General features: G+C 39.6%; 1 protein-coding gene across 3 annotated transcripts; it reads right to left on the minus strand.

The window, feature by feature from the left end:
• Positions 1 to 252: 252 nt before the first annotated feature.
• LOC131957214 (torsin-1A-like) lies at positions 253 to 10,792 on the minus strand. Of its 3 annotated transcripts, none has more exons than XM_059321966.1 (3): positions 10,627 to 10,792; positions 2,315 to 3,870; positions 253 to 1,493 (listed from the first exon to the last, which is right to left on the minus strand). In XM_059321966.1, the coding sequence occupies exon 2, from the start codon at positions 3,822 to 3,824 to the stop codon at positions 2,316 to 2,318; it is 1,509 nt and encodes a 502-aa protein (XP_059177949.1). In that variant the 5' UTR covers positions 3,825 to 3,870; positions 10,627 to 10,792; the 3' UTR covers positions 253 to 1,493; position 2,315. The 3 variants fall into 3 exon arrangements, with proteins under 3 accessions (XP_059177949.1, XP_059177948.1, XP_059177947.1); XM_059321965.1 differs by having other exon boundaries at positions 253 to 1,958; XM_059321964.1 differs by having other exon boundaries at positions 253 to 3,870.
• Positions 10,793 to 10,932: the final 140 nt, after the last annotated feature.

Consider the following 10,932-nt stretch of genomic DNA (forward strand, 5'->3'; position numbering starts at 1 on the left):
ATGAATATGTGTAAAGATGACAAAAAAAAGGTCATTAGTAAATTTCTCTAAACGTAGACAGATCATAAAATAATATCGAATGAGAAGAGCAATGGAAGAACAGAACCGAGGTTTCTTTCAGACATTTTTTCTCCCGGGCGGGGGCGGGGGGGGGGGATTTGAAACGTAAGAAGTGGGGGGGGGGGGGGGGGGGAAAGGACACACTTAAAATATATTTTTCTCCAGGAAGGGGGGGGGGGTCTGAAAGCGCCAGTAGAGACGGAAGTGGTCCAGTATAGATGGGTAAACGTTGTTGTGAAAAAACAGTTTAGCATATGACATATTATTATAATTTAAAAGGATCTATTAGATAGTCTATGCTATTGTTGTATATTTTCAATTTAGTGTTACCCAAATTTTCAGTCACATTTTAATACAATTCAGAATCATTTGACCAACATTTTACACAATAAAGTACGACCCATCATTTTCCTGTAATTGCAGGCAAAGTGGTATGAATTAGGAGGCCCTATTTGGCAAATAATGTGACCAACAATCTGGCCAATCATGTGACCAAATATCTGGCCAATCATGTGACCAAATATCTGGCCAATCATGTGACCAAATATCTGGCCAATCATGTGACCAAATATCTGGCCAATCATGTGACCAAATATCTGGCCAATCATGTGACCAAATATCTGGCCAATCATGTGACCAAATATCTGGCCAATCATGTGACCAAATATCTGGCCAATCATGTGACCAAATATCTGGCCAATCATGTGACCATTACCTGGTCAAATATCTAACTGTACCTGGCCAACCACTTCTACCATGATGTGATGCGGCAAATTTTCTGTCAAAATTTTATGGTTATAAAGAATAACGATGCTTAATTCATCCAACATGTCTCCCCCTCCCCCTAAACTTTTTCAATTAGAAAAAAAAACGTACATACATGACTAGTGTCTCCGTTAATAAAGAAAACATCTAAGTATATTTTCTCTTAAATATAAAACAAAACAAAAATTAATCAATAGATAACCAAACACACAAGTTAATAAATTGTGAACACTTTCAAAAATCACTTGTTAACCATATATTTAAAACAAAATGTTTTTTTAGTATGGACATTCGATGGCTTTCAACATATTTTAACATATTTTGATGGCATTCAATATTTAATATAATATTATGATGCTGTTTAACATTTGAAATAATAATATAATTGCATTCATCAGCATCAACTCTCTATTGTCTGCTGAACATCCCCTCCCTCAGTGATGTCTACCCAACATCACCACAATGATGTCTGTCCAACATCACCACAATGATGTCTGCCTAACATCACCTCCCTCAATGATGTCTGCCTATCATCCCCTCAATGTCTGCCCAACATCACATCAATGATGTCTGCCCAACATCACCACAATGGATGTCTGTCCAACATCCCCTCCCTCAATGATGTCTGCCCAACATCCCCTCCCACAATGATGTCTGCCTAACATCACCTCCCTCAATGATGTCTGCCTAACATCACCACAATGATGTCTGCCCAACATCACCACAATGATGTCTGCCCAACATCACCACAATGATGTCTGCCCAACATCACCACAATGATGTCTGCCCAACATCACCACAATGATGTCTGCCTAACATCACCACAATGATGTCTGCCTAACATCACCACAATGATGTCTGCCCAACATCACCACAATGATGTCTGCCTAACATCACCTCCCTCAATGATGTCTGCCTAACATCACCACAATGATGTCTGTCCAACATCACCACAATGATGTCTGCCTAACATCACCACAATGATGTCTGCCTAACATCACCTCCCTCAATGATGTCTGCCCAACATCCCTCCCTCAATGATGTCTGCCCAACATCACCACAATGATGTCTGTCCAACATCACCACAATGATGTCTGTCCAACATCACCACAATGATGTCTGCCTAACATCACCTCCCTCAATGATGTCTGCCTAACATCCCCTCAATGTCTGCCCAACATCACATCAATCATGTCTGCCCAACATCACCACGATGGATGTCTGTCCAACATCCCCTCCCTCAATGATGTCTGCCTAACATCCCCTCAGTGTCTTCCCAACATCACATCAATGATGTCTGCCCAACATCACCACAATAATGTCTGTCCAACATCACCACAATAATGTCTGTCCAACATCACCACAATGATGTCTGCCCAACATCACCTGAATGATGTCTGCCCAACATCACCTGAATGATGTCTGCCCAACTTCACAACAATGATGTCTTCCCACCATCATGTCCTCAATGATGTCTGCCTATCATCACCTCAATGATGTCTTCCCAACATCACCAAGTCCACCTTGTCCGCAACCCTCTTACACCCAGTGTTAGACAGCACCAACCTCTCCACCTCAGTGAAGCTCAGCTCTCCCAGAATTTTATCCACGCTCCCTGAGTCTGTAGAAAACTTCTTGGCCACCAGGTCTCTCATTATACACTGTACCACGTGTCTCTTCTCCAGGGGCAGAAATGGAACAAAGGCGTCAATCAAAGTCTCCTCCAACAGCTGGGTGTACCACAGCTTGGTGCTTGTTGTAAAAAGGGAACTGGCTAACTCCATGCTGAAATCCTCTCTGTTCCTGTCAGGTTTTTCTAAGCTAAATTTGACAAAGGCTTGGTTGATTTCTACAGCATGTGAGTTGGACAGCAGGAAGATGAGGGTGGCGTTGGCTGTGTTGCACGGCTGCGTCAGCGCCCCGATGGCACTGGATATGCCTTCAACCACCCCCTCAAAGGCCTTGTCCATTTCATCAATGACAACAACATTGATGGCACATTTGCTGCTGTTGCTAGTGATCCACTGGTGGATTTGTTCTCTGTACTCAGCTTCAAGAGCACCATGGGGAAAATGGTAGGGCACGATCAAATTTAAAATGTTAGCACTCTGTACCGAGTCTGCTGTGATCTTACTGATGTAGTTCTTGCCCACACCAGTCCAGCCATGAAATGAAAGAACCAGTGGCTTGCATGTGACCTCCGTGGTCGTGTTTTTGTACTTGTCTAGTTTGTTCAAATATTCCTCAATTTTTACGGGGATTAACTTCGTGGCAATTGGCTGGCCAAAAACGTTTGATTCCAGATCCATCTTTAAAACTTTTCTTTTAAAATACCTATTGGGCTGACAATCATGTTGAACATCCATTGAGTTCCATATCACCAGTGCTACAGCAAGTATTAAAACAACTTGCAGAAGTAAGACACACTTACAGCAAGAGGAGCCTTTGTTTTGCTTAACAAAATGTTCTTGAGCTGACTGTTGAAGATTAGATTTTTTTGTTAGGTCTTTCAGACTGGTGGAGCTTGGTGTGCTGACAGGACGCTGCCTGAGGGAGGAATGAGAGCTGTCCTCCTTAGGGAAATGATCAAATGTACTGTCGCTATCAGGAATACCAAAACCAAGTTTCCGAACCTTGTCGTAGGCTGAGGAAGCTAAGGCAGCAGTGGTGGATGCTTCAGTCTTGAAGATGGCAGGAGTTGAATAACTTCTGGAGTTTCCAAACCGACTGGATCGACTTGAAGTGTTAGCCTGTGGCTGGAAGACGGTGACATCATTGTTCTGCATCAAGGACATGGCAGAGCTCATAGCGCTGCTTAAAAAGTCAGCCTCTGTATTTGATGTTTGATTGGCATAACCTGGTGAGTTGATGTCAACATCCATGTCAGACAGATTAGAGTTGTTTTTGGAATCTGGTGGAGATGTGGGCTCTGGGTACCAGCGGAGACCTCTGTGTCTGTAGCTGGTGTCTCCATCACTGTCCAAATCCATGGGCTCCATTAGGAATGTAGGCTCAACTTCCTGTGCTTGACTTCTATCTCACTTCCTGTGGCAGATTAAAAACAATGATTTTAGTAAAACTTTTTAATATTTAGCATAAAAAGTGCAGCCCTCAACCACCATGAAATGTAGGGCCTAACACATCACAGTTTAATCTTTATATGTTGACCGTCACAAAACTAAAGTATCTAGTTTCAATTTTAAGTCTGCCCAGCTCTGGTTGCTACTTAATATTAGGGAAAGTTGGGCATAGCAATAAACATTGCTGTTTTGTTTAGAGGTCCAATGTATCTCAATAAACCACTTTCATCTTCTTTTGTGTCAAATCCAAGTGTCAAAAACATTTGACATTATTAGATCTCTTAGATTCCTTGTAAAGGGGGGTTAACAATTATTAACATATACATTTTACAAGGGGAGGTAATCATTGCTTTTTTATATAGTGTATTAAAAGTTTGCAGTTACTGTTTCTGTTAATTTAAAACCAACTCAGAATGATTAGTAATAATAATAACTCAAAATATTACTAATAATGTTTTGTGTGTGTATTAATTACATTACTTGTTCATAAGAATGGTTTTATTAAGGCAGTGTGAGATCAGAAGCTACATAAAACAGATTTATGTGTTTGACTTAAAAACAAGTCTAGATTTAACCAAACCATAATAAACATTCTCAAGATGACTTGGCTCCATTGATCCAATTAATTTGAAGGTTCTGGTCTATATTACAAAGTCTAACTTAAACAAAAAGTCAATCCTTTAAAAAGAGCACATGAAAAATATTATATTAAACAGTTCTATTGAGTAGGTTAATAAATCCGCAAATATTTTTCTTTTACTACACTACTATCAACTATGATACTACAATAACCTTGATATCTTATATGGCTTCTATTGATCAATGAATGCATGACCAGAGCAGTAAAATTTGCTCAGCTCAGTGTTGTGGTTGTAGGGTTTGATCACTTCTACCATAGCTCTAGCAGGTCACTGTTCAGTGTTGTGGTTGTAGGGTTTGATCATTTCTACCATAGCTCTAGCAGGTCACTGTTCAGTGTTGTGGTTGTAGGGTTTGATCACTTCTACCATTGCTCTAGCATGTCACTGTTCAGTGTTGTGGTTGTAGGGTTTGATCATTTCTACCATAGCTCTAGCAGGTCACTGTTCAGTGTTGTGGTTGTAGGGTTTGATCATTTCTACCATAGCTCTAGCAGGTCACAGTTCAGTGTTGTGGTTGTAGGGTTTGATCATTTCTACCATAGCTCTAGCAGGTCACTGTTCAGTGTTGTGGTTGTAGGGTTTGATCACTTCTACCATAGCTCTAGCAGGTCACAGTTCAGTGTTGTGGTTGTAGGGTTTGATCACTTCTACCATAGCTCTAGCAGGTCACTGTTCAGTGTTGTGGTTGTAGGGTTTGATCATTTCTACCATAGCTCTAGCAGGTCACTGTTCAGTGTTGTGGTTGTAGGGTTTGATCATTTCTACCATAGCTCTAGCAGGTCACTGTTCAGTGTTGTGGTTGTAGGGTTTGATCACTTCTACCATAGCTCTAGCAGGTCACTGTTCAGTGTTGTGGTTGTAGGGTTTGATCATTTCTACCATAGCTCTAGCAGGTCACTGTTCAGTGTTGTGGTTGTAGGGTTTGATCATTTCTACCATAGCTCTAGCAGGTCACTGTTCAGTGTTGTGGTTGTAGGGTTTGATCACTTCTACCATAGCTCTAGCAGGTCACTGTTCAGTGTTGTGGTTGTAGGGTTTGATCACTTCTACCATAGCTCTAGCAGGTCACTGTTCAGTGTTGTGGTTGTAGGGTTTGATCATTTCTACCATAGCTCTAGCAGGTCACTGTTCAGTGTTGTGGTTGTAGGGTTTGATCACTTCTACCATAGCTCTAGCAGGTCACTGTTCAGTGTTGTGGTTGTAGGGTTTGATCATTTCTACCATAGCTCTAGCAGGTCACAGTTCAGTGTTGTGGTTGTAGGGTTTGATCACTTCTACCATAGCTCTAGCATGTCACAGTTCAGTGTTGTGGTTGTAGGGTTTGATCACTTCTACCATAGCTCTAGCAGGTCACTGTTCAGTGTTGTGGTTGTAGGGTTTGATCACTTCTACCATAGCTCTAGCAGGTCACTGTTCAGTGTTGTGGTTGTAGGGTTTGATCATTTCTACCATAGCTCTAGCAGGTCACTGTTCAGTGTTGTGGTTGTAGGGTTTGATCATTTCTACCATAGCTCTAGCAGGTCACTGTTCAGTGTTGTGGTTGTAGGGTTTGATCACTTCTACCATAGCTCTAGCAGGTCACTGTTCAGTGTTGTGGTTGTAGGGTTTGATCACTTCTACCATAGCTCTAGCAGGTCACTGTTCAGTGTTGTGGTTGTAGGGTTTGATCACTTCTACCATAGCTCTAGCAGGTCACTGTTCAGTGTTGTGGTTGTAGGGTTTGATCACTTCTACCATAGCTCTAGCAGGTCACTGTTCAGTGTTGTGGTTGTAGGGTTTGATCACTTCTACCATAGCTCTAGCAGGTCACTGTTCAGTGTTGTGGTTGTAGGGTTTGATCACTTCTACCATAGCTCTAGCATGTCACTGTTCAGTGTTGTGGTTGTAGGGTTTGATCATTTCTACCATAGCTCTAGCATGTCACTGTTCAGTGTTGTGGTTGCAGGGTTTGATCACTTCTACCATTGCTCTAGCAGGTCACTGTTCAGTGTTGTGGTTGTAGGGTTTGATCACTTCTACCATAGCTCTAGCAGGTCACAGTTCAGTGTTGTGGTTGTAGGGTTTGATCACTTCTACCATAGCTCTAGCAGGTCACTGTTCAGTGTTGTGGTTGTAGGGTTTGATCACTTCTACCATAGCTCTAGCAGGTCACTGTTCAGTGTTGTGGTTGTAGGGTTTGATCATTTCTACCATAGCTCTAGCAGGTCACTGTTCAGTGTTGTGGTTGTAGGGTTTGATCATTTCTACCATTGCTCTAGCAGGTCACTGTTCAGTGTTGTGGTTGTAGGGTTTGATCATTTCTACCATAGCTCTAGCAGGTCACTGTTCAGTGTTGTGGTTGTAGGGTTTGATCATTTCTACCATAGCTCTAGCAGGTCACTGTTCAGTGTTGTGGTTGCAGGGTTTGATCACTTCTACCATAGCTCTAGCATGTCACTGTTCAGTGTTGTGGTTGTAGGGTTTGATCACTTCTACCATTGCTCTAGCAGGTCACTGTTCAGTGTTGTGGTTGTAGGGTTTGATCATTTCTACCATAGCTCTAGCAGGTCACTGTTCAGTGTTGTGGTTGTAGGGTTTGATCATTTCTACCATAGCTCTAGCAGGTCACTGTTCAGTGTTGTGGTTGTAGGGTTTGATCACTTCTACCATAGCTCTAGCAGGTCACTGTTCAGTGTTGTGGTTGTAGGGTTTGATCATTTCTACCATAGCTCTAGCAGGTCACTGTTCAGTGTTGTGGTTGTAGGGTTTGATCATTTCTACCATAGCTCTAGCAGGTCACTGTTCAGTGTTGTGGTTGCAGGGTTTGATCATTTCTACCATAGCTCTAGCAGGTCACAGTTCAGTGTTGTGGTTGCAGGGTTTGATCATTTCTACCATAGCTCTAGCAGGTCACAGTTCAGTGTTGTGGTTGTAGGGTTTGATCATTTCTACCATAGCTCTAGCATGTCACTGTTCAGTGTTGTGGTTGTAGGGTTTGATCACTTCTACCATAGCTCTAGCAGGTCACTGTTCAGTGTTGTGGTTGCAGGGTTTGATCACTTCTACCATAGCTCTAGCAGGTCACAGTTCAGTGTTGTGGTTGTAGGGTTTGATCATTTCTACCATAGCTCTAGCAGGTCACAGTTCAGTGTTGTGGTTGCAGGGTTTGATCACTTCTACCATAGCTCTAGCAGGTCACAGTTCAGTGTTGTGGTTGTAGGGTTTGATCATTTCTACCATAGCTCTAGCAGGTCACAGTTCAGTGTTGTGGTTGTAGGGTTTGATCATTTCTACCATAGCTCTAGCAGGTCACTGTTCAGTGTTGTGGTTGCAGGGTTTGATCATTTCTACCATTGCTCTAGCAGGTCACTGTTGGTACTAAGTGGGCAGATTGTTTTCTTCTTCTCCAGGGGCAGTGTGTGTACTTGAGCCCATAGAGTAAAGATGGTCAGTGATGTCTGCGGACATCAGTTCCTGTTTTCAAATATCTCTGTAGTACAGCAAGGGTCATCACTTGGATCTGGTACAATTGATGACCTGTGGGATTTGTCTGTTAAGCATGCGGCAGATGCAAACATGCCAACGCATTCTTCTGCCTATTAGCAATCCCTGCTCAGTGACTTGTTTCAAGATGTCCTGGTTTGATACATGGTCTTCTCATGAGATTTCCAGGATTCATTGTAATTGTAGGCAGCGCTTGTGAGCTTTCTGGGCAGATGAAGAGATACCCATACACCATGATCCCTCTCTCAACCTAGTCTGTATCAGTATGGTCCTAATGAATACTAGTCAAAACATTGGGTACCAGTTCAGTTTCAGAAGCTACTGAAGAGAAGCCAGTGTTGGTAATCCAATCGCCTACGGGGCTCCACTCCGTAATTTTTCTCAAGGCTTACTCCTGAAGCCGTATCTGTCAGAAACTCATGACTCATAGTATAAGTATACCGGTAATCTATCGTTTTGGGTACGTAAAATCGCCTGTGGCTATTAATGTACGAAAACGTTACCTCATTGTCAAGGCTTTAATAGAAGTATATTGTCATATGTTTGTGTCAAATATTATAGATAAATGAATAATAAACCTAAATCAATGGCTAAATATATCGATATAGGCCAGAAATTAACTTTAAACAGCAGTGTCTGAGAGCAAGATTTGCTATATAAACAGCAGCCATTTGTAAAATAGAGTGGCTTCCGCCTGAATCTCGCGCTATAAGCTTATAAAAATAAAACTTAAACAAGATGGCTGCTATAGTAAATGAGCATGGTTGCATCTGTTGGAAACATCGCTAGTCTTCATTTATTACGGAAAAAGTTTAATTCAATTGTTTAAAAACAGGTACATAAATTAAACAAAGAAACAATTTTGATGAATTTTGTATTTTAAAAAACATAAATCCTCCTCAAAATGTGAAATAATTATTAAAATTTAAGGAGTCACCTGTTTTTCACATTACAAGTCGCGGGCGATTTTACGTACCCAAAACGATAGATTACCAGTATTGAGTATACCATTACCAAGTATCCACCATCTCTCCATCACCCTCCACCTGTTAGTAACTAACTAAACTAAAACTATGCCATTTTTTTTTTTTTTGCCATGGTAAAACTAAAACTAAACTTAACTAATAACTATAACTAAACTTTAACACTCACACTAAAATTAACTTTAAAAAAAATCATGGTATGAATGGAGGCGAGCGAGTTGACGAGATTCCTTCCATAATATTGTTGACATGGAATAAAAACGTGCTTTTTAGATTTAGACCGTAAAAAAAAATAAAAAATAAAAACTTAAGCCTAAAATTAATTTAGAAATTTTATATTTTTAGAATAAATGCTATAAAAGTTGCAAATCCAGAGAACTTGAAAATAATTTGTTGAGTTTAAGGCTACATTTCTATTTATTTTCATCAAGCCTAAGTTAAAACCGGATGTTTCACTTTCGTAAGACAAATATTGATTGGCTGTACAGTAACTTAGTGATCGATAACTATTTGTTTACAAAACTTTGCAGATCAAGTTTTTAAATAACAATGCAAATTAAAAACCCCATGACCTAGTTTTCTATTTTTAGCTTAAACTTACAATGTGTACAATAAAATCAATGTCGGCCTATCCAATAGCAGGATGCCATTGTTTATGTCGCCATTACACGTGAAAACCAAATTGTTTTGGCTTGTTTTTAAATTTTCAATTAGTTACCGAAAATTTTTAAAACATCAAATAGACCCAATCTTTAGTAAAGTGACATAAGTCCGAAATAAACCAGACAGACAGGATTTTATAACCATATTATATTATTAATTGTAACTACGCCGTGCCTGATTTTTAAACTAATTTATACACCTCTCAAATACCTTTGAGAGTTTTCTCGCTCGTGTCCATTCCAACAACAAAACAAATGATGATGATATGATGCCAAATACTATATTTGGTAAAATCACGATATAGCGTCGGAAATTATTGGGTAATGTTCGTTGAGTTTCGGTAACATTCGTTACTGTAAACCATAGTTTATTTGACCGTTGGAAAAAAAATAAAGTCAAGTGCATTAAATTAATGTTTTAACTTAATTTAATGTTTAACTGACAAAATTAGCAACAATTAGTAAATCTAAATATTATTAATAAAGTCGAGTGTAGTAATTAATGTTTTTTTAAGAAAAACAGAAAAAACCTGCAGAAGATTTGCGACAACCAGCTCTAGTTCTATTAGTAAAATAAGACGATTAGATTTACTAAAGTTAAAAGTAGTAAGAAGAACTAGAATAATGTTTAGTAGCAGCAATAATTAGCACATACACTTAAAATAATTAGAAATACAAAATAATTAGCAAAACAGTATTTAAAATGCAACTAAAATCAATCCTTGCACATTTTTAAACATAATGTATTAAAAATAATATGGCGGCAAATAAATGATGGTTTACAGTATTTCCGGTGGTTTCCGGAACGGCTCGACACCGAACGCCATGGTTTTATTGTTTTTTACTGCTGTACAGTTCCGGAATAATAACCGACGCTATATCGTGATTTTACCCTATATTTATTATTTAATTATTAACTAAATAACTAAAGAACTAAGAAATGAATTCTAACCAAAATATTAATTCATTGCCCATAGGCGTGTAGAATGTAGATCTAGATCTATGTCTATGTGCGTGTACTATTGTGTTATTTTAGGCAAAGCTTGTATTCTAAGAATTTAAAAGTAACACGTCATGTTAGTAGAGCCTAACACTTTTTTGTTGTTATTTGAAACCGAAACAAGACATTGACTGAAGTTTACGTTTGGTCGAGAGAAAACTTTTACGACAACAGAAAATTTGCGACTTTGATTCTGTTATTATCAGATGGTTACTTTCTATTGGTTGATTTCGTTCCGAGTTCAAATTTTGAAACCAA

This window comes from Physella acuta, unplaced genomic scaffold, assembly GCF_028476545.2.
Source record: "Physella acuta isolate Inbredline_101_S28 unplaced genomic scaffold, ASM2847654v3 ptg001221l, whole genome shotgun sequence".
Taxonomy (NCBI): Eukaryota; Metazoa; Mollusca; class Gastropoda; family Physidae; genus Physella; species Physella acuta.